Source organism: Macaca fascicularis, chromosome 10, assembly GCF_037993035.2.
Source record: "Macaca fascicularis isolate 582-1 chromosome 10, T2T-MFA8v1.1".
Taxonomy (NCBI): Eukaryota; Metazoa; Chordata; class Mammalia; order Primates; family Cercopithecidae; genus Macaca; species Macaca fascicularis.
Genome location: NC_088384.1, coordinates 87,137,959 through 87,161,200, shown reverse-complemented (window position 1 = coordinate 87,161,200; position 23,242 = coordinate 87,137,959). Strand labels below are relative to the sequence as shown.

At 47.8% G+C, this 23,242-nt stretch overlaps 1 protein-coding gene across 3 annotated transcripts; it reads right to left on the bottom strand.

Annotated features, from left to right (window-relative positions):
• Nucleotides 1–2,038: 2,038 nt before the first annotated feature.
• On the bottom strand, nucleotides 2,039–22,391 carry C10H20orf96 (chromosome 10 C20orf96 homolog). Of its 3 annotated transcripts, none has more exons than XR_012419228.1 (11): nucleotides 22,204–22,391; nucleotides 21,868–21,916; nucleotides 21,166–21,283; nucleotides 15,219–15,337; nucleotides 9,999–10,157; nucleotides 9,328–9,427; nucleotides 8,226–8,383; nucleotides 8,044–8,145; nucleotides 7,791–7,917; nucleotides 6,967–7,085; nucleotides 2,039–2,452 (listed from the first exon to the last, which is right to left on the bottom strand). XR_012419228.1 is itself a non-coding variant. In XM_005568603.5 (11 exons), the coding sequence occupies exons 1-11, from the start codon at nucleotides 22,221–22,223 to the stop codon at nucleotides 2,392–2,394; spliced, it is 1,092 nt and encodes a 363-aa protein (XP_005568660.2). In that variant the 5' UTR covers nucleotides 22,224–22,391; the 3' UTR covers nucleotides 2,039–2,391. The 3 variants fall into 3 exon arrangements, 2 of the variants coding, with proteins under 2 accessions (XP_005568660.2, XP_065379008.1); XM_005568603.5 differs by having other exon boundaries at nucleotides 7,791–7,877; XM_065522936.2 differs by lacking the exon at nucleotides 6,967–7,085 and having other exon boundaries at nucleotides 7,791–7,877.
• Nucleotides 22,392–23,242: the final 851 nt, after the last annotated feature.

Below are 23,242 nucleotides of genomic sequence, written 5' to 3'. Positions count from 1 at the left end.
CTGTGTTCTACAAAATAAAACAAACCAGGTTCTCTGGTTTAGCCTCTTCCTTGTAGTGTAATAATAAGAGATTTGGGGCTTGGCTATTGCTTTCATTTTGACTTTTTTTGTTGTGAGACAGGGTTTCACTCTGTCACCCAGGCTGGAGTGCAGTGGTGTGATCTCGGCTCACTGCAACCTCTGCCTCCTGGGCTCAAGCAATCCTCCTACCTCAGTCTCCCTAGCAGCTAGGACTACAGGCGCATGCCATCATACCCAGCGAATTTTTATATTTTTTATAGAGACAGTGTTTCACCATGTTGCCCAGGCTGGTCTCAAATTCCTGAGATCAAGCAATCCACTGGCCTCAGCCTCCCAAAGTGCAAGGATTACAGGCATGAGCCACCATGCCAGGCCATCATTAATCAGCTGCTCCAGCACTTGGCAGTTCAGCTCTCTCCTGCTCAGCTGAGCTCCTGATTATACAGAGGTTAAGAGCAAACTGCCTCTGCCACTTAGTAACCTGGTGACTTTGGAAAAATCACTTTGCCTTTTCATCCTTTGGTTTCTTCATCTGTAAAATGAAAATAACAATACCTATTTCATAGGGTTGTTGCTGTGAGGATGTAGTGAGTCGATACATGTAAAGCATAAAGTAGGTTCTATTGAAGTGTTTGCTATTGTATTCAACATGGTCCATTTCTGCTTGGAGATCCATATGACTCTGGGGAGTATCTGTTGGCTCAGCCTAGGTCACGTGTTCCACCTTAACCATCCCTTCCCTGCTCCAAGGTAGAGCCGGTGACCTGAACTAAACCAGCAGACATGCTCCACCTCCAAGACCGGCTCAAGATGGGCATGTAATATAAGCTGGTTCAATTAGAGTGAATCTTTTTTTCTTTTTTTTTTGAGATGGAGTCTCATCCCGTCACCCAGACTAGAGTGCAGTGGCACAATCTCAGCTCACTGCAACCTCTGCCTCCCAGGTACAAGCGCCTCCTGAGTAGCTGGGATTACAGGTGCCTGCTGCCATGCTCAGCTAATTTTTGTATTTTTAGTAGAGATAGAGTGTTGCCATGTTGGCCAGGATGGTCTCAAACTCCTGACCTCAAGTGATCCACCTGCCTCGGCCTCCCAAAGTGCTAGGATTACAGGCGTGAGCCACTGTGCCCAGCCCAATTATAGTGAATCTTAATACACTGGCTAAAAATTCTGGGACACATTCCGTCTCTCTCTTTCCAACAGGACATGTACAAGGACCTGCACAACCCTGGGAGATGCTGGCATATTGGGGCCACAAGCGGTGCTGACCTTAAGGAAAGGGCAACACCTCAGAAAACAAAGTAGATAAATAGAAACCAAGTCCTTAGTGCCATCACTTGATTTCTGGATAAAGCCTCATCTAAGCTATTTATTGATCTGAGCCCTTCATAGTTTAGGCCAATGTGATTTGGTTGTTTTGTTACCTGTAACCAAAAGTCTCTTAACACAAAGTGGATCTGTGAGTGACCAGAGTCTCTTGGGGGTTGTAGCAATCTAGATCCCCAGAGAGGCCAACTCTGAGATGGAGTGTAGGGTGTACAACGTTGATCAATGAGTGCTCTTGGAACCAACAACTGAGGAAGACAGAAGTATGCAGGATTGGGCACAGGGAGAAGTCCAGCTGCAATGCAGGCCCAAGGGTAATTGCAGCTGAGCCTTCAGGAAGTTCTGGAGCCAGAGTAGCCCTTCTGAGTTGTTCTAAGCACTGAAGGCCTAGCAAGTTCCCAGGGGTATTAAACTCAATAAGCCTGTCAGCCTCCACAATGCCCGCAACAGGTCTGGGCACAGATTGGAGAGAAGCTGGGCTCCCAACTGCACCAGGAGGGAGTGGCCCAGAGCCCCAGAGCCACAGAGCCACGGAGACTCAGGCAGGGGGTTGCTCCAGCACTTCTTCTGGAGAAGTTTTGAGCCCCAGATGCAGTTAGCACAGCTGCCCGCCCCTTATCTTAAGACGAAGTTCGTTGCCACCATATCTTCTGCAAGGCCCAGCTGGGGACCCCAAGATACTGGCAAAAAAGCAAATGTAAATCCAGCTTTATCGGTAAAAAAGGAACAGCAGATTTAACTGGAAATTCCCACCTGGCCCAATAGCACCAACCAGAAAGAAGGGAAGAAGAGAGGAAAAAACTGCAGGAAGGAGAGAAAGGAGGGAGGGAGGGAGAGGAGGAAGGAAGGAGGGAGGGAGGGAGAAAGGGAGGGAGGGAGGGAGAAAGGGAGGGAGGGCGGGAAAGAAAGAGGGAGGAAGGGCACAGGGAGCAGGGAGACTGTAGATCAGGGTCTGAATGGAGACTCGGTCTTGGAAGTAAATGATCCAAGGCTCCAGGTGCTGGGGAGAGAGCAGGAGGGGAGGGCAGCCCATGGCACTGCCATCTAGAAGGGTAGCGGCTCTTCCACAGGAATGTTGAGGATGACATCCATGTCTGGGGTGCACCTGGTGGGAGGCAGCACAGAGGGCCATGAGAGACCAGAGGTGGGGGTATGGGAGTACCCGCTCAGGGGAGCCCTGCTCTTTAGAACTCTGGTACTTACTTGGGTTGGGGGGCAATCCCAAAATACAATCTGTGACCTATCTGTGACCTCAAAGCCCAAATGTGCATACACAAGCATGAACACACACACACATCAAAAATGGAAAATAAATGAGTTTGGCAGGACGAATGTTCCCCTGACAAGTCTGAGATCAAGAGGCAGCAGGAACTCAGCTCTGAAATGCTGGGGGCCCTCAAGATAATCACTGGCTTTGGAGTGAGGATGACAGGTTTGACAATTTGACTCCGTGTCACCTTGAGCAAGCTATTTCTACTCTCCCAGCCTCACTCCTTCAGTTGGTATTTAAGTGAAAAGCACTCTTGAAGTGCCAGACCCCAGGTGAGCCTCAGTTTCGTCATCCGTCAAATGGGTTTAATATCCTAACCTCAGTTGGCCGAGCACAGTGGCTCACACCTGTAATCTCAGCACTTTGGGAGGCCGAGGTGGGCGGATCACAAGGTCAGGAGATCGAGACCATCCTGGCTAACACAGTGAAACTCCGTCTCTACTAAAAATACAAAAAAATTAGCTGGGCGTGGTAGCAGGCGCCTGTAGTCCCAGCTACTCGGGAGGCTGAGGTAGGAGAATGGCATGAACCCAGGAGGTGGATGGAGCTTGCAGTGAGCCGAGATCACGCCACTGCACTCCAGCCTGGGTGACAAAGCAAGACTCCGTCTCAAAAAAAAAAAAAAATCCTAACCTTGGTGGAAAGGTTATTCCACCTTCCACCAAGTTATTGGTGGAAAGATTAAATGAGACCATGCCAGCATATAATAAGTGTTCAGTGAATGACAGGCATTATTATTTCCATGAAAGTAGCAAGAGAGATGGATTCCCATCAGCAATATATTCCCCATCGCAGGGACCAGCACAAATATTTAAGAGGTTGAAGGATTACACTCTCTTTTATTCTTTCTCTCTTCCAAGGAGACCATCCTCTCTCATAGCTTCAATAATCTACTGGTACACATGAAGTATTTAGGCAGGAAATGTCAGGATACTTGCAATTTACAATACCATTCACCAAAAAAAAAAAAAAAAAAAAAAAAAAAAAGAATGAACATGAAACCAATATGGGAAAAAAAAAAACAATTTTTAAATCTAGATGGGCAAAACTGGCTATTCATTATATCATTCTCTCTACTTTTCTTTATATTTGAAATTTTTCATAATAATAGTTTTATAAAAAAGTGCATCTCTATGCTGGCAACACCTAAATTTCTACTTCCAGCCAATATCTGTCCTCTGAGGTCTACACTTACCTTGTCAATTGCCCACCCAAGGACTCCACCTTGATACCTCATGTAAACCAAACTTACTGTCCAAGTCAACTGTATGGTTTTTTGTTTTGTTTTGAGACATGGTCTCACTCAGTCACCGAAGCTGGAATGCAGTAGTGCGATCACAGCTCACTGTAGCCTGGAACTCCTCAATCAATCCTCCTGCCTCCCAAATAGCTGGGACCACAGGCATGTGCCACCACATCTGGCTAATTTATTTTTTGTAGAGGTAGAAGTCTCACTATGTTGTCCCCTGGTCTCGAACTCCCAGCCTCAAGCGATCCTTCTTCCTCAGCCTCCTAAAGCACTGGGACTACAGGTGTGAGCCACCATGCCTGCCTCCAAGTAAACTTTTGACTGTGCCTACATACACATCCCTCACCCCATCCCAGCCTTCCCAATCTCTGCATTTGACACCACTACCACTCCATTACAAAAGTCAGGAGCCCAGGGATTATTCTTGTTATCTCCCTTTCCTGTACGTCCCAAGTCATACAAGTCCTTCTTACCTTCCTAAATATTTCTCCAATCCATCTATTTCTCCCACCTCTTCTGCCACACACTTGGCCAGGCCACTCCCCATGTTCCCCTGGACAACTGCCCTCACACCCAGTAGAATTCCAGCTGCCACTCTGGCTCCTTGCCAATCTCATCCCCATGCTCTTTTATTTTCTTTTAAGAAAGAGTCTTGCTCTATTACGCAGGCCGGAGTGCAGTAGCACCATCTTGGCTCACTGCAACCTCTGCCTCTAGGACTCAAGCAATCCTCCTGCCTCAGCCTTCCGTGTAGCTGGGATTACAGGCACACACCACCATGCCTGGCTAATTTTTGTATTTTTTGTAGAGATGGGGTTTCACCATGTTGCCCAAGCTGGTCTCGAACTCCTGGACTTAAGCAATCCTCCCACCTTGGCCTCCCAAAATGCTGAGATTACAGGCATGAGCCACCACACCTAGCCCACCATGCTCTTTTCAAACTGACTGTTTCGGAATACAAATCTGATCATGTCACCACGTGGCTTAAGATCCTTTGCTTCTGGGATCAGGCAGAAAATCTGGCCCTACAGGGCACTGCACAGAGGTCCCTGAGGCTGAGTTGCCCTGCTCCCTTCCCGCCACTCTCCCTGTCACTTTTCGTTCCAACCACACTGGCCTCACCAGCTCCGTGTCAATGCCAAGTTCCTTCCAACCACAGCTCCTTCACAGCTCAAGGCTCAACATGTAGTTGGTTCATAGAGCAGTAGCATAAGCATCACCCGGGAGCTTCTTAGAAATGCAGAATCAGGCTGGGCATGGTGGCTCACACCTGTAATCCCAGCACTTTGGGAGGCCAAGGCAGGTGGATCATTTGAGGTCAGGAGTTCGAGACCAGCCTGGCAAACATGGTAAAACCCCATCTCTACTAAAGATAAAAAAATTAACCAGGCATGGTGGTGCACACCTGTAATCCCAGCTACTCAGGAGGCTGAGACAAGAGAATCACTTGAACCCAGGAGGTGGAGGTTGCAGTGAGCTGAGATGGCGCCACTGCACTTCAGCCTGGGAGACAGAGTGAGACTCTGTCTCAAAAAAAAAAAAAAAAGAAAAGAAAAGAAAAAAAGAAAGAAATGCAGAATCGTGAGCCCAACTGAGACCTACTGACTTGGAATCTGCTTTTTAACATGATCTCCAGGTGTTTCCTGGGCATGTTCCAGTTAGAGACGCTCTGGTTAACAGCGTGCCATTTCCACTTTTTAGGAGTGAAAATCTGCTTCTTTACTCCTAGTGTTCCCTTCCGTGTGGAAGGGCATCCATGAGTGTATTGCTCCTGGCCTCTCTCTGCCCCTTCATATTCTGCTTTTGGAAAGGGGGTATGACCACCAGAATGGTGAGTGTGAGGAGAGGAAGGGGACACAGGGAGCCCAGTCCCTTCCTCTCTCAGCAGCGAGCAACCCAAAAGGACTCCACTCTTCTCTGCCCCAAGGCCTGGCTCCACGTGGGTCCGGCTCCACCACGACTGGGTGGTTCAATTTGCCTAATTCTGGGTTCACTATTCAGAGACCAACATGCCTAGAAATATAAGCCACAGTCTCTAAAATCAGCTTCACCCGAACAAAGGTGATAACCTGGCCTGCATGCACCTTACCTCTTTCAATCTCATTCACTGTGTTAATTTTTGTATTTTTAGTAGAGACGGTGTTTCACCAACTTGGCCAGGCTGGTCTTGAACTCCTGACCTCATGATCCACCCACCTCGGCCTCCCAAAGTGCTGAGATTACAGGCGTGAGCCACCGCACCCGGCCCCTAAGAGTCACTTTCACAGTGGCATGTACTCTACTCTGCAGCTCCAGGCTCTGCTGCAACTCCACAGTTACTTGTGGCTCATTATCGACTCACGTCCAATTCCCTCTTTGGCTCCATGAGGGCAGGGCCGAGAACTGTTTTCATTCACACAGTGCCTGGCATTCAGAGGCACTTCATAAATCCAATAGCATTTTGTTTTGGGTTTTTTTTTTTTTTTTAGAAAAAGAAGAAAAGGAAGAGATGGCAATAGGAGAGTAGAAGGAAGGAAAAGGATAGGAGGGAGACACAGATACAGACGAAGAAGAAAAATTAAAGAATTTGCAAACGCTAGGCTCTGCCATACATGGTCCTGTGGTGTCATCATGGAGAGGTAAGCCTGGGGGACCCCCAACCCAATCGCAGAGGGCTTGCCCCAACGGAGGGTAGGCAAAGAATTGGTTTCTAGGGCCCAAAAACCTGCCAAGTGAAGAGGACATCCTTCTCTCCTTGTGGAGTGTCTTCCAGGCTATTCTTCCCTGAAGCCAACCACCCCACTCAACTCTGCCTTCCTCAAGAACCCAGAAGTGAAGGGCTGCACCCACTTGGTTGATACATGGAATCGGGGAACTAGAAGAGCCCTTAGAGATTACACAACCCAGCCTGCTGTGTACAGATGGGAATCGGAGGCCTCTGCAGAGATGGGAAAGGTCACATCTGCCCCGGTCAGTGGCAGGTCCAAGGCGGAAACCTAGGCCCCTCCCTCCCTGTACCGGGTTCTGCCATCCACACCAGACTGCCTTCCCCAAGAACAGAGAGCCTCTGTGAGCTCAGAGTGTGGCTGGTTTAAGAGGCAGTGGCAAAAACATCACATACTTGGGTTTCCGAAGCAGAACATCCTCAAACACGACCTCTCGGGGTTCCCGGGTCTGGGCTTGGAGCTCTTCCACCTCGGCCCTTAATACGGGCATGTTCTCCTCAAACTGGTCAATAAACTGAGAGGAAAGGCATAGCAGGGGAGAAGGGAGAAGCCAAACGCCCCCCAACCAAAGGGAGAAAGGTCAAAATGAACAAGGAGCAAAGCTATCTGGGGAAATGGTATGGGCTCTGTTACTGGGACTTGCTGGACTCCAGAGAGGGGACCTCCCCATGCAGGGTGGGGCTGGCTTCCAAGTGAGTGACAATATTCAGTGGTGCTGAAACAGGTGAGGGATCATGGAGAATGGAGACAGGTTACAAACTGGCAGAGAATGCTCAATCATGGGAATAAATGGAGGCTGGCAGAGATAGCGAAAGGCATGCACATTAAAAACCGATGAAGAGGCAAGATAATGAAAATTAATTCAAGAAGGCAGTGATGGTGAAGTTCATTAACACCGATAATGGGTGGTGGGCAGTGACAAGAAGCAAGGGGTAAAGATGCAAGGTGGCTAATGGCTGAATAGGTGATGCTTGATGATGTTGCAAATGGTTCATAGCCAGCGATGCAGGCTAACAAGGCAAGGCCTAGGTCGGTGTCAATCACCTTCCCAGATGAAAGACAAGTGACAGTAATGGCACCGGCAAGGAGGCAGGCCAACACCAAAGTTAGAGACCTCCTGAGTGCCAGATCAGGAGAAGCCTGACCCATTCCCACAGGCTGTGGGGACTGCCCACCCACTGCTCCCCTACAGGGACCACCACCTTCCTCGCCCACGCACTTCTCTGAACCTTTGCATGCATTTCAGGAAGTCTTGGCTTTCCCATATCTTCTGTAGGAGAGCCTTCTCATAGGGACGCTGGGTTTTCTGTGGAGGAAGAAGAGGTCTGGCCCCCAGGTGCCTCTTCCTGGGCAGCAAAACATGGTAGAGACCAATAGGGCTGCAGTGGGCCTGGAGGCAGAGGATGGGGAAGAAGGGGGGGTGGGAGTGGGACCTGGATTCCCCGCCTCCCACACAGCAACTGGCTACTCACTGCCACCACAGAACTCAGAATTTTTTTCTTCTTCTTCTGAATCTTGTCAGACAAGGATTCCAGGACCTTTCTGCGCATCTCACTGAGGTCATCCAGCTCATCCTGGGATCCAGCAGAAGGGTGTTGGCCACCAGCCCGGACTCCCACACAGTCTGGTGGGGGAGGGGCAGGGGGTCCCCTACCTGCTGACTGTCCTTATCCTGCTGCAGCTGGCGCACAAGGGTGGAGATCTGGACAGACTTGATGGAATACTCATGGTCCATGTAAGTGCTCAGGAAGTTCACTTCCTCCTGGGTCTTCTCAATCTTGGCATTCAGCTGCTCCGCCTGCTGCTCTAGAGCTGGGGAGGGGTTAGGGAGGTCGGCAGGGAGAGGAGGCAAGACCTTCCCTCAAGCACCTGGGCCCCAGGAGGCCCAGGAGGCAAGGTCTCCTTGGCCAATAACTGGGGTCTGGGCTGAGGCGAGCTCACACAGGGCAGGGAGGTGGTTAAAAGATAAGGCTCTAGAGGGTTTTCCACCCCTGCAGGAGAAGAGGCAATGCTGGGTAGGCAAAAGGAAGGGAATTGGTGCACGATCCCTAGACTAGTCCCCACTCTGCCACTGACTTGCAGTGTGGCCCTCGCCAAGACCGTCCCTCTCCAGACTTCAGTCTCCTCAGAGACACACTCAAGGAAGTGAGACCAGGCAGATGGGGTGACAGTGGCTCCCAAGACACAACCCATGGCAGGATTAAGACAAAGTCTATCCTGGCTTCCTCCAGAGAGAGATCCCCAATGTCTGGGGTTGCCTGATCCACTGCCCCTCTGCTCAGCAGCTGTGTAGTCTGCTCAGGGAAAAGGAACCACAGGCCAGGCAGGATGGAAGCCAGGAGACCTAGGTTCTAGCCCAGCCACTGACTCCCAGAAGGACCTTGGCAGGAAACGGAGCCAGGCTAGAGTTGGATTCTGGCTCCTAGCTATAAAACCTTCCACAAGCTACTTCACCTCTCTTAGTCTCAGTTTCCTCCCCTGTAAAAAGGACAGCTTCCCTGCCTCCAGGTAGTTGCAATGACTGGGTGTGTGCCTGTAACAATGCAGACATTGGTAGAGACCCAGACATGGGGCCTGGAAAGACCTAAGTGCTGGGTAAGTAGGCTATTCGCTCTGTATCTTAGCCTTCCCATCTGCCTAGAAGAGAGACGATGGGGCTGAGGGTTTCTGAATGGCAAGTACAAGATGAATGCTGTGCTGCTAACTTCCCCAAGGTGCCACGGGGAGGGTCACGGAATTCGCCCAGGGATTCTTACAGCTCATCTTGCATTTCTTCTTTTCTTCCCACTCCTGAAGCTCAGACTTCAATTGCTGCAGCCTCTTCTTGTTTGAATACTCCAAGATGTCGATGATGGTCTGTGGGAGGGGTGGGGTCAACTCACCCACAGGCTCTGCTGGCTCTCAGAAGCGGCCACCCAGCACTTCCTCAGAGGAGTCCCGAATCCCAACCTCACTCCCAGAAACCTGACCAGAGGCTAATCGGGACAGTAACAGAGTCCACCCTTAGGATTGTTGTAAGGACTATATAAATGCATACAGATCGCTTGCTATTACACGTAGAGGTGTTTGCAAATGCTGGTGGTGGTAGCAGCTACCTCTTGCACGGGTACAATATGCGCCAGGTAAACCCCCTCTGGGACGGGTGCTATTGTGCCGCATTTCACAGAGCTCAGGGAGGCAAAGTTAACTCAAAGTCTCCTGGCCAGTGAGTGCTGGCGCGTTGGGATGAAACTCCCATCTCGGTCCTCTTGCAAAGCCCAGGTGAGGGGAGTGAAGTTGAAGAAATGCGTCTTCCAGTTGGAGGAAGCAGCATGTGCAATGGGCAGGGAAGGGCAGGAGAGGGCGCACGAGCACGTGGAGGGAGGGAAGGAGGGCGGGCGGATGCCGAGGGCACTGCCGGCACCGAGGGCAGAGGTGCGGGTCTCACCGCTAGGATGTCCTGCTGCTGCAGCAGGGCCCGCACGTTCAGGGTCGTGCTGTTCTCCATGTCCTGGATGGTCTCGATCAGCTCCTCGTTGAGCTTGGTGAGGAAGTTCTCATGGCTTTGGAGCTCTCGCAGAGCGGTCCTCCCGTTCCTGAGCATCATCTGCGGGCGGAGGGAAGAGTAGAGAGGCGGCGCTGCGCCCTGCCCGGCCGGAGTCCCCAAAAGCCCGTGGACCGCCGCCCCAACCCCGCCAGACTCCCGCCCCCTTGCGGCCTTCTGCTGGTAAATGCGGCCCAAGCTGGGCGGCGGTTCCCCATTGTCTGCGCCGCCCGGGAGCTCCGGGACTCTCCTCCCTTCGGAAACGCACGTGTACCCATCATTTCACATCCCTGAGGTGCGGGTGCATCTTACAGTTGGTGGCGTGTCACCATATAATCAACAAATACATTATTAGTGGGTAAATAAAGATGTGCCTTAATATCAATGGCTTCTCAGAATCAATGAAATATACAAATAATAATAAGGGCCGGGCAGGGTGGCTCACATCTGTAATTCCAGCACTTTGGGAGGCCAAGGTGGGCCGATCACGAGGTCAGGAGTTCGAGACCAGCCTGACCAACATGGTGAAACTCCGTCTCTACTAACAATACAAAACTTAGCGGAGCGTGGAGGCGCATGCCTGTAATCCCAGCTACTGGGGGTGCTGAGGCAGGAGAATCGCTTGAACCTGGAAGGCGGGGGTTGCAGTGAGCCGAGATCGTGCCACTGCACTCCAGCCTGGGTGACAGAGGAAGATTCCATCCCAACAATAGTAACAAACGCCCCAGGTAGGTAAGAAGGTGGCAGAGGCCGGGCGCGGTGGCTCAAGCCTGTAATCCCAGCACTTTGGGAGGCCGAGGCGGGTGGATCACGAGGTCAGGAGATCGAGACCATCCTGGCTAACATGGTGAAACCCCGTCTCTACTAAAAATACAAAAAACTAGCCGGGCGTGGTGGCGGGCGCCTGTAGTCCCAGCTACTCGGAGGCTGAGGCAGGAGAATGGCGTGAACCTGGGAGGCGGAGCTTGCCGTGAGCCGAGATCGCACCACTGCACTCCAGCCTGGGTGACACAGCGCGAGACTCCGTCTCAAAAAAAAAAAAAAAAAAAAAGAAGGTGGCAGAGCGACCACCATGTCTGGAGGAGAAGCAGGGGAGGCAAAGTGGATGATAAACGTCAGCATTTCCTGGCAGGCCGTGGAGCTAATGAGTACTCTCATTTCACATAACAGCCCCCTATGGAACAAGGAGGGTCTGAGAGTTAAGTGACTCCCCTAAGATTACACCCAGCAGGTGCATAAAATCTACAGTAACAATAACAATTGTTGAGGGCCCTCTACATGCCAGGCCAGTTGCCATGCCTTGCTCCGCATGTGGCACATGGTATCGGTTCACCTGCCAACAGCTCTACGTTTACTAACTCTGTGTTGCTGATTAAGTGGAGGCTCAGAGAGTTTAATGACTTGCCCAGTGTCACACAGTCAAGAAGTGGCAGGGTTGGAACTGGAAAGCCAGACTTCTGAGTCCCAATGTCTGTCTTTCCACTATGCTAAAACAAGAATTGGGTAGCCTTAAAACTGCAAGGCATGGCTGAACCACGTAGTGACTAAGACTTGGATGTTGAACCTAGACACACCTTGGTTCACATCCCAGCTCAGCCACTTACCATCTAAAAGAATCTGGGCAAGTTAGTTAATGTTTCAGAGCCTCCTTATATTCATTCTAAAGGTAAGGAAACTAATACCTGTTTTAGAGAACTGCCATAAAATATAAATGAGATTGGACAGCTGTGGTGGCTCACGCCTGTAATCCCAACAATTTGGGAGGCCCAGGTGGGAGGATCACTCAAGGCCAGGAGTTCAAGACCAGCCTGGGCAACATAGTGAGACCTCATGTCTACAAAAAATAAACAAAATTAGCTGGGCGTGGTGGTGTACGCCCACAGTCCTAGCTACTCAGGAGGCTGAGGTGGGAGGAATGTTTGAGCCCAGAAGATCGAGGCTGCAGTGTTGAGATTGTGCCACCACACTCCAGCCCGGGTAACAGAGCAAGAACTTGTCTCAAAAAGTAAGTAAATAAATAAATAAAATTTTTTAAAAAATTAAAATGTTAGCTGGGCATGGTGGTGGGCACCTATAGTCCTAGCTACTTGGGAGGCTGAGGCAGGAGGATCTCTTGAGCCCAGGAGTTTACTGCTGCAGTGAGCTATGATTGTGCCATTGCACTTCAGCCTAGGTGACAGAGCAAGACCCTGTCTTTAAAAAAAACAAAGAATAAATAAATAAATGAGATGAAATTTACAATCAAGCCGCTTAGTGAGAGTGCACTTATATGCACTCAGTGAACAACAGGTGATACTTCTGGCTCTAACCCTCTACCCCTGCCATAAATATTTGCTCTTTTATTTATTCCTGTTCTTCCTCATTTCTCTATCCTTTACTAAAAACTACCCCTTCCTACTCCTCAGCTCCTTTATTTCTCATATAACAGTAATCATGCCGATGTATTGAGTGCTTACTATGCGGCTGATACTGTGCTAAGCACTTCATATGCACTGCAGCACATCAGCACATCGCCCTCACGGCAACCCTAAGAGATGGGCACTATTATTAGGCCAACTTTATAAAAGCGGACAGCACTCAGACACAGTGGTTCACACCTGTAATCCCAGCACTTTGGAAGAGGAAGGTGGAAGGACTACTTGAGCCCAGGAGTTAGAGCCTGGGCAACAAAGGGAGATCCCATCTCTACAAAAATTAGCTGGGCATGGTAGTGCATGCCTATAGTCCCAGCTACTCTGAGAGGCTGAGGTGGGAGGATCACTTGGGCTTGGAAAGTCCAGGCTGCAGGGAGCCATGATCATGCCACTGCACTCTAGCCTGGATGACACAGCGAGACCCTGTCTCAATCAATCAATGTGGATACTAAGGATTAAATTCAGTGACTTATCCAAGGTCACACATAGCAGAGCTGTCATCCTTGAAGTCCAGGCTCCTAGCCACTCCACTATCTTGTCTCCACATCACCAGACCAAAATACCCAGAAGTATCTTGTGAAAAACATTATTCTCCAAGTCCTGGGCCCACTGAAACAGCAGCACTAGGGTTTCAGTTCAAATGTCACCCACCTTAGCAGCCTCTCATTAGCACCCTACCTAAAACAATTACTGCCACACTCTCCTCCGTGCCTCTAGCCCCCAACCTTATTCTTAGGCTTCTCTTTGGCTCTTATCATCACTTCAAATATCTTTCTCTTGTTGATTGTCAGTCTGCCCCATCCAATACAATGTAAGTTCCCTAAGATCAGAGGCCACATCACTGGTGAATCCTCCCACTCAGAACAGAACCTGGCACATGGTAGGTGCTCAATCAATATTTGTTGATTCACTAAATGAATGAAAGATGGTAAGAGACAGTATTAAGAACTGGACTGGTTAGGAGCACAAGTTTTAGAGCCAAATTGTCCAGGTTCAGCTTTTATATCAATCAAAAACACATAAACCCCTCTAAAGTTAGGATAAAAATAACAGAAATGGCCGGGCACAGTGGCTCACACCTGTAATCCCAGCACTTTGGGAGGCCAAGGCGGGCAGATCACCTGAGGTCAGGAGTTGGAGACCAGCCTGGCCAACATGGTGAAACCCCGTCTCTACTAACAATACAAAAAATTAGCTGGGTGTGGTGGTGGGCACCTGTAATCCCAGCAACTCAGGCGGCTGAGGCAGGAGACTTGCTCAAACCTGGGAGGTGGAGGTTGCAGTGACCTGAGATCTTGCCACTGTACTCCAGCCTGGGCAACAGAGTGAAACTCTGTCTCAAAAAAATAAAAATAGCAGAAATCACTTTGGGAGGCCGAGGCGGGCGGATCACAAGGTCAGGAGATCGAGACCACGGTGAAACCCCGTCTCTACTAAAAATACAAAAAACTAGCCGGGCGAGGTGGCGGGTGCCTGTAGTCCCAGCTACTCGGGAGGCTGAGGCAGGAGAATGGCGTGAACCCGGGAGGCGGAGCTTGCAGTGAGCCGAGATCGCGCCACTGCACTCCAGCCTGGGCGACAGAGCGAGACTCCGTCTCAAAAAAAAAAAAAAAAAAAAAAAAAAAATAACAGAAATATGAGTTCCTCCTTTAAGAATACTGGGCCACCTCTAAACCATTTTGCAAGATAAAAGGTTAAAGGGGAAAAAAAACATTTCAAAGCAAATTATATTTTCCCTTGTTCTTTATATAGTAGTCATTGTTCATTGAGCTATTAAAAACTTTCTTGAAGAATTATTCTATAGTATTTTGTAGTCTTTATAATACTTAGTATTTTACTTTCTGCTATGTATGCTAAGGACTTGTCTTCCTTTAGGCATTTCAAATACTTTGAAACATTGTTCAGATAATTCCAGAAGCCATAAAACAATGTATAGCAAGGAAATTAATTACCTACAATTGTATCGATTGATGTGAAAATTTTAATTGTCAGTTTCTAAGGCTTGCTTCAAAGTACACTGTATGAAAGTTTAATTTACTGGAATTTTTGTTTTATTTTGTTTTGTTTTTTTGAGATGGAGTCTCACTCTGTCCTCCAGGTTGGAGTGCAGTGGCACCATCTCAGCTCATTGCAACCTCTGCCTCCCAGGTTCAAGCGAGTCTCCTGCCTCAGCCTCCTGAGTAGCTGGAACTACAGGTGTGTGCCACCACACCCAGCTAATTTTTGTAGTTTGAGTAGAAATGGGCTTTCACCATGTTGGCCAGGCTGGTCTCGAACTCTGACCTCAAATGATCCACCCACCTAGACCTCCCAAAGTGCTGGGATTACAGGCATGAGCCACCACACCCAGCCAAGTTACTGGAAATTTTAAGATAAAGAAGCCACTAGATCCTGTTCCTAATGCAACAAAATAACAAGCAATTCTGATAATTTCTTGAGTCTTAAACAGAACAGCAAATGCTTTGTATAACTGGCTTTGACCCCTGATCCGGCCATTTCCTGACTGTGTGACCTGGTGCATGTCATTTATCTCCCTGCACCTCAGTTTCCCGGTTTGTAAAATGGGAACGAGGATAAGCGTGCTCCCATGGTTCCTGTGAGGAAGAAATGAGTCAAGTCTGGCACCCACAAAGTTCTCAGCACATGTTTGCTAGAGCCATCATCCCGTCTCCGCCCTGGGCCCAGTGTCCAGGGAAGATGTGTCTCATACCTTCATTAACCGGATTTTGGCCTGCATCTTCCCAGGGTCCAACTTCCGCCTTCTATGTAGTTCTCGTGGATTCTTCGGCTGGTGGCTTGTCACCACTCCAGTGGGCTTGGAGTGGAACACTAGGGGTAGACAGGAAAGGACAGGGAGAGAGTGAGGGTACAGGCAGGCCTGAGGCCAGGTTCCTGGGAGCACACCTTTAATGAGAGGCGGGCCAGGCCCCAGCTCCACCCTCTGGCTGCCTTATAGTGTGACACTAGACTAAGAGTGAAATTCACACCCTTCATTAAGCTCCCAGGACCTACTCTGGGCCTCGATATAAGGGAGCGACAAGCCCATGTGAAAGAAGTAACTATGAGCATGGGCAGAGGGGAGGGCAGGGCAGCCAGGAACCCCGCTCCCAACTGTGCAGTCAGAGAGTCGGGAACTCCCACTCCTTGTGTCTTTCCAGTAGCTGCTGCAGCACAGGACAGCAGAAAGACCAGAGTCTAGCAGCCCTGAATCCAAATCTCTGCTGCCCCACCAACCTGGCTGACAGAAGGCCTGATGGGGTAGGGGTTAAGAACAAGAACTAATGAGCCAGACAGTCTAAGTTTAAATCCAGGCTCTTGGCCAGGCACGGTGGCTCATGCCTGTAATCTCAACACTTTGAGAGGCCAAGGCGGGAGGATCACCTGTGGTCAAGAGTTCAAGACGAGCCCCGCCAACATGGTGAAACCCTGTCTCTACTAAAAATACAACAAATTAGATGGACATAATGGTGGGCGCCTGTAATCCCACCTACTCGGGAAGCTGAGGCAAGAGAATCGTTTGAACTCAGGAGGTAGAGGTTGCAGTGGTGCGAGATCGCACTCCAGCCTGGGCAACAGACAGAGACTCCATCTTAAAAATATATATACATATAATCATAAAAATAAAATTTTAAAAAATCCAGGCTCTGCCTTCTATTAGCTGTGTGACCTTGAGCAAGTCAAATGACCTCTGTGTCCCTCCATTCGTCCACCTATAAAATGGGAATAATCATCACGCCTACCTCGTAGGGTCTTCGTGAAGATGAAAGAAGAAGTTACTATACCTTAAAGGTATTTGGAATAGTGCCTGATGCATATTCAGTGCTGGATACACATTACCAGTTGTTACTCTTACTTCTGCTGACCTGAGAAGTGGGACCTCAACACCAGACAAAGGCACAGCGGCTATGCAAAACTCCAACTGGCTGTCTCTGAAACACTCTAAGAGCTGTGGTTCTGCCAGATAGGGAGTATAGGCATTTGGGGGGCATATTCTTAGAATCCCTGTTTCCTCTCCGCCTGTCATGCAATGACATGAGACAAATCACCCAGGTGGATCCAGCTCTACTCTCAGTCGCCACCGAAATCCCTGCTTCAGGTATAACCCAGCTCATCTGGGAAAGATATTAATCTCTTTAATAGATCAATGTCCTTCATCTTGAGAAATGGTGGCATTAACTATGGAGACGATTAAGTAAATTAATTTTGTGTTTAATTTATAAATTACCTGTACATATCCAGTTTTTAGTTGTAAAGAGATAGAATGATTAATAGGTTAATCTTGTGATTCTAATTTTAAAAGTGTAAGTGGGATTTTGATTTAGATTTAAGTTGAAAGGTTTAAGACACTCTTATTAAATATGTATAAATTACTTTTATTATTTAAGAGAACATAAGACTACCTATATTAATTTTTTTTTTTTTTTTGAGAAGGAGTCTGGCTCTGTTGCCCAGGCTGGAGTTCAATGGCGAGATCTTAGCTCACTGCAACTTCTGCCTCCCAGGTTCAAGCAATTCTCCTGCTTCAGTCTCCCAAATAGCTGGGATAACAGGCGCCCACCACCACACCCGGCTAATTTTTTTATTTTCAGTAGAGACAGGGTTTCACCATGTTGGCCAGGCTGGTCTTGAACTCCTGACCTCAGGTGATTCAGCTGCCTCAGACTCCCAAAGTGCTGGGATTACAGGTGTGAGCCACCTCGACTGGTCAGATTACCCAAATTTAGAAGTTTAAGTATTAGATATACAAGAATTACGTAAATACCCAATGGGTTTTTGTTAATCAGACAAGTGAACTATTTGAAAATGAAAATGAATACGTTAAATTTTAAGATGTGGCTTAAAAGGTTTAGGAGAATTTAATTAACCAAGTTCCAAAACCCCCTTACAAGTATTTATAAAAATTGTAAGATTCTTAAGTGGAATTTAAATGCTTAAGGAAGATTTGCAGTTTTAATAATATTTATTTTCATTATTGGTAGTAGCCCTGATTTATCTTTTTTTAAAATTCAACCTTTTATTTCAAGATAGCTCAGATTCACAAGCAGTTTTAAGAAATAATACAGAGGGGGCCGGGCGCAGTGGCTCACGCCTGTAATCCCAACACTTTGGGAGGCTGAGGCGGGCGGATCACAAGGTCAGGAGATCGAGACCAGCCTGGCAAATAAGGTGAAACCCTGTCTCTACTAAAAATACAAAACAATTAGCTGGGCACGGTGGGGCGGGGGGGTGCCTGTAGTCCCAACTACTCAGGAGGCTGAGGCAGGAGAATGGCGTGAACCCAGGAGGTGGAGCTTGCAGTGAGCCAAGATCATGCCACTGCACTCCAGCCTGGGGGACAGAGCGAGACTCCGCCTCCAAAAAAAAAAAAAAGAAAGAAAGAAAGAATACAGAGGGGCTGGCTGTGTGGCTCACATCTGTAATCCCAGCACTTCGGGAGGCTGAGACAGGTGGATCACCTCAGGTTACGAGTTCAAGACCAGCCTGACCAACATGGGGAAACCCCATCTCTACTAAAAATACAAAAAATAGCCAGGTGTGGCTGTGCACGCCTGTAATCCCAGCTACTTGGGAGGCTGAGGCAGGGGAATCGCTTGAACCTGGGAGTTGGAGGTTGCAGTGAGCTGAGATCACACCACTGCACTCCAGGCTGGGTGTGAGAGAGAGAGAGACTCTGTCTGAAAAAAAGGAAAGGGGAGGGGAGGGGAGGGGAGGGGAAGAAAAAGGAAAAGGAAAAGGAAAGGAAAAAGGAAAGGAAAGGAAACAGAGGGAGTCTATGTACCCTTTACCCAGTTTTTCCCAATGTCAACATCCTGCAAAAGTACAGTACAATATCACAACCAGGATATTGACATTAAGATGGGCAAGATATAGAACTTTTCCATAACCACAAGGATCCTGCCTGTTGCCTTTTACAACCACACCTACTTCCCTCCCCTTACCACCCTCCTCACAACTCTGCCCTAACCCCTGCAATCACTAATCTGTTCTCCATTTCTATAATTTTGTGATTCCCAGAAGGTTATATAAATGGAATCATCCAGTATGTAACTGTTGGGATTGACTTTTTTTTTTACTTGGCATAATTCTCTGGAGATTCATCCAAGTTGCTGAATATATCAGTAGTTCTTTCCTGTTTATTGCTATATAGTTTTCCATGGTATGGATGCACCATAGCTTGTTTAAACATTCACCCATTGAGGGACTTCAAGGTTGTTTCCAGTTTTGAGGTATTATGAACAGGGCTGCTATGAACATTCACATACTGGCTTTTGTGTGAATGTAAGTTTTCATTTCTCTGGAATAAATGCCCAAGAGTAAAACTGCTGGGTCGGATTACTAGGAAGTGCATGTTTAATGTTGTTAGAGACTGCCACACTCGTTTCCAGAGAGGCTGCATCATTTTACCTTCCCACCAGCAATTGCACACAATCTGATTTCTCCTCTTTGCTAGCATTTGGTGCTATCACTATTTTTTCATTTTAGCCATTTCGACAGGTATGCAGTGATATCTCACTGTGGCTTCATCTGCATTACCCCAATGGCTAACGACGTTGAACATCTTTTTAATGTGCTTATTTGACATCTGTGTATCTGCTTTGGTGAAATGTCTCTTCATGTCTTTTTCCCATTGCCTAACTGAATTGTCTGTTTCATTGTTGGGTTTTTAGTTACTGAGATATTCTACATAGTAGTCCTTTGTCAGATACATGGTTTGCAAATATTTTCTCCAAATCTACAGCTTGTCTTTTCATCCTCTTAAAAAGGTCTTTCATAAGCCGGGTGCGGTGGCTCTCGCCTATAATCTCAGCACTTTGGGAGGCTGAGGCAGGCAGATTACTTGAGGTCATGAGTTCGAGACCAGCCTGTCTCTACTAAAAATACAAAAATTAGCCGGGCATGGTGGAACACGCCTGCAGTCCAGCTACTCGGGAGGCTGAGGCAGAAGAATCACTTGAACCCGGGAGGCAGAGTTTGCAGTGAGCTGCACTCCAGCCTGGGCAACAAAGCGAGACTCTTTCTCAAAAAAAAAAAAAAAAAAAGTTCTTTCACAGAACGAAATTTTTAATTTTGATGCAGTCCAATTCATCTATTTTTCTTTTATGGGTCAAGCTTTTGGTGTGATATCTAAGAACTCCACTTGACCCTAGGCCCCAAAGATTTTTCTCTCCTGTTTTCTTCTAAAAGTTTTTCAGTTTCACATTTTACATTTAATTTCTATTTTATTTTATCTTTGAGCTAATTTTTATATTTGTTGTTAAACTTAAATTTTTTGTATTTGTTTTTGTTTTTTTGCCTATGGATGTCCGATTGCTCCAGCGCCACCCGTAGAAAAGGCTTTCTTCCTCCACTGAATTGTTTTTCCACTTTCTGAAAAACCCATTGGGAATATTTGTACGGATTTATTCCCGTTTTCTCACTGGGAAGTGCTGGCAGTGTCCAGCAGGGAGCTGATCCTTCATTCCCTGCTTTGTGGTGCTGATTCCACAACTGGGATAGTGCCGGCAGGAATGAGTGGAGAGGTCATCTTCTAATCCCTACCTGGCAGAAGAAGGTAGTGCTCTGACTCTCTCTCTAGGGTAGTGTCAACAGAGTCCGACAGTGACAAGATTTCATGAAGTGTCATGAGGTGGGACTGGTCACCTCTGGACTTCACTCCACTCCCCCAGCCTACCTATGTCAGTAGAGCCTGGTGGGAGCCTGAGCCTATATCCCTATCCAGCATCAGTGAGGTGAAATAAGGTGGTGAGATGCAGGGCAACTTGGCATTCTACTGTCCCATCTCCTTTTTGTGTTTCAGTGTTGCCCACAGGGGAGCTGATCTAACATTACTTACTCGGAGGCAATGAGGTGGTATGAGTGATTTTATACATAGGTGTATACATAAGTATGCTATATTGTCTATGAAGTTCATTTCAGGATACCAAAGAAATATTACAAAATATTTGCTATTAATTCTTACAACAATCCTATGTGGTATTAGCGTCCCCATTTCACAAATGAGAAAACCAAGGCTCAGAGAGATGAATGATTTTTCCAAGTGAGTAAATGGCAGAGCCAAAATCTGACCCCATGTCTGCCTGAGCCTGACCCAAGGCCTCAGAATTCCCCTGTAAAGCATGATAATGATGTGGCAGAGATTATTCTATGAGTTCACCAAACCTTGTTTTCTTTTCTTCCTGGAAAAACAGAAGGACTACATTTCCCACCTTCCCTTGTGGTTAGCAGAGGTCATGTGGCTAAATTATGGCCCCTGAAACATGAGTAGGAGTAACATTTGTCACTTCAAATCTGGACCCCCCCCAAAAAAAAATGCCCACATAATTGTCCATGTTCTTGTTCTCTCTCTTCCCTCTATGCCAGCTGAATGCAAAAGTATCCAGCAGAAGACTTCGAGACCTTACAAAATATCAGACCCACAAGGTCAAAGGAACCTGGATCCCTGAATGACCATGTGGAACAGAACCCCTCCTTCCTCAGATCCACAAATGTACTGTGACATAAATGAGACATAAACTTCTATATCAATACTTGCAATTTGGGCATTGTTTATTATATCAGTTAGCCTACCCTAATATAAGTGGTGTCACCAAGAGCCAAGAGCAGCCACTCTATCCTGTCTCCAACCTCCACACCAGCTCCCAGCTGCCTCCACCTACCTGGTTGGACCCTAGTCAAAGTCTTCATTTTGCTTATATGAAGGCTGTTGGCTTGTTGGACTGGAGGCAGAGTAGATGGCTTGGTTTCCTGCTTGGACTGCTGCCATGGAACATAATCCTACAAAATATACAATCAGTCACATAGCACCATGAGTTCATATCCCAGCTCCACTCTTTTCAGATATCTGTAACCTCAAGCAAGTGACTTGACCTCCCTGAGCCTCAATTTTCTCATCTGTAAAGTGGATCTAATAATAAAACCTACTTCTGCCTGTTGGCACAAGAATTCCGAGAGATATTTATGAAGCATGTGGTAAGTGCTCCATAAATGTTAGCTATCAGTTTTTTTTTTATCAGCCAGCCAGAATTTACTAAGCACATCCAGGCTGTGAGGTGCTAAGAACTGTGAGAAACAGAAGGCATGGAAAAGACGCAACATCCACCCTCAGGAAACCAGAGTAGCAATCAGATGAATAAGAGAGCAGCATAATACACCCTTACATTCTGATAAGACAGTGAGAGGAGAAAAATGAGGTTCTGAGGCTTGCTCTGGCTCCCACAGCAAAGTGTGTGACCCGGCTGGGACTGGAATTCGGGTCTCCAGTCTATATCCGTGGAGCAGTCACAACCGTGAGAGTGGAGGGCAGGTGGACTGCAGGGCCAGCGAGCCTCCCACCCCAGCCCTAGTCCCCCAAGACTCACCGAAACCTGGAACTCGTAGACTGTGGAGTGAGTCCCAGAGTGGTTGGGTCTGGAAAGAGTTGGGAAGGGAAAGAACTTCCATTATCCCCAGCCCAAGGGGCAGCAAGCAGCAACTCAAAACAGGATTGGAGTCTTGAACCAGAAACTGCAGTTCACCGGGTACAATAGCGCCGCGGGAGTGGGGTGGGGCCAAGGAGATGTGGGCGGGGAGAGGGCGGGGTCAGAAAACTGAGGGCCGACCTCTAGGCGAGGGCGGCACAGCGGGGGGGTGTGAAGTACTCATGCGCATTCCGCCTTTCTTCCATTTTTTTTTTTTTTTTTTTTTTTTTTACCTACTTTTGTAAGACATGCGCCATTGGGGAAAATGGAAGAGAAGCTGCGAGTCTGTGAGACACTGATCTTCTAGAATAACTACTCGGCTTTTCCAACTTCCTTGTCTCAGTGTAGATCGCGCAGTAACCCAGGCCACTCAAAGGCCCGGAGACCCGATGCTTTCGCCAGCGTCTCGGTCTCCAAGGAAACGCGACGCCGGCTACCGAGCGCCTAGAGGGACTAACCTCTCAAGGCAAAATCTAGTTCGGCCCTCTTTTCAATTTTCAAATTCCCTTCAGTTTGCTCTGCCCATAATCCTAAAATATTATATCATATTTCTCCACTCTCATCAAACTTCCACCACTTCCTTCGCTATCTTCACTTTTGACTAATGAGTTTGCTTCCAATTTTACTAAGGAAATTTTGGGAATCAGTAAACCCACTAGTTCACAGCACCATTTACTCGCCTACTTGCCTCCTTCCTGTAACTACGTGTAAACTGCCTACTAAGACCAATTCCTACATTTGTGCACCGAATCCTATCCTCTCACATTTTCTCAAAGATATTGGCCGAGCAGTTCTCCCCGTTTTTTCCTCCTCTTTTCCCTCTCCTTTGTATCATCAGTATACCAACGTATTTTTAAATTTCTTCTATTTAAAAAGCTTCACCACAGCGGGACATGGTGGGTCACGCATATAAGCATGAGAGCACTTTGGGAGGCCAGAGGTGGGAAGATCGCTTGAGCCAGAAAGGTCCAGGCTGCCTTGCCATGAGCCATGATCCAGCCACTGCATTCCAGCCTGGTTGACAGAGCAAGACCCTGTCTCTAAATAAACAAACAAACCACTTCCCCTCCAGCCAGCTCCCATGTCTGCTTCATTTTAAAGCAAAACTCCTAGGTTTGCCTATTCTGTTTCCCATTGTTTTCCCTCCACTCAATCAGGCTTTCACTCTCCACTGAAACTGCCCTCATCAACGTCATTGGTGACCTCCACTTTGCTAAACCCTATGGTCACTTCTAGGTCCTCCCCTTATTTGGCCTGTCTGCAGCATTTGACACAA

Bases quoted from the DNA above. Each gene is read 5' to 3' on its own strand.
- C10H20orf96 (XM_065522936.2), bottom strand. From the start codon at position 22,223: ATGGCGCATGTCTTACAAAA. The intron at 9,428-9,998 runs GTGAGACCCGCA...CCCCTCCCACAG, and splicing joins AGCAGCAGGACATCCTAGCG to ACCATCATCGACATCTTGGA. The intron at 8,146-8,225 runs GTAGGGGACCCC...GCTGGATCCCAG, and splicing joins AGGATAAGGACAGTCAGCAG to GATGAGCTGGATGACCTCAG.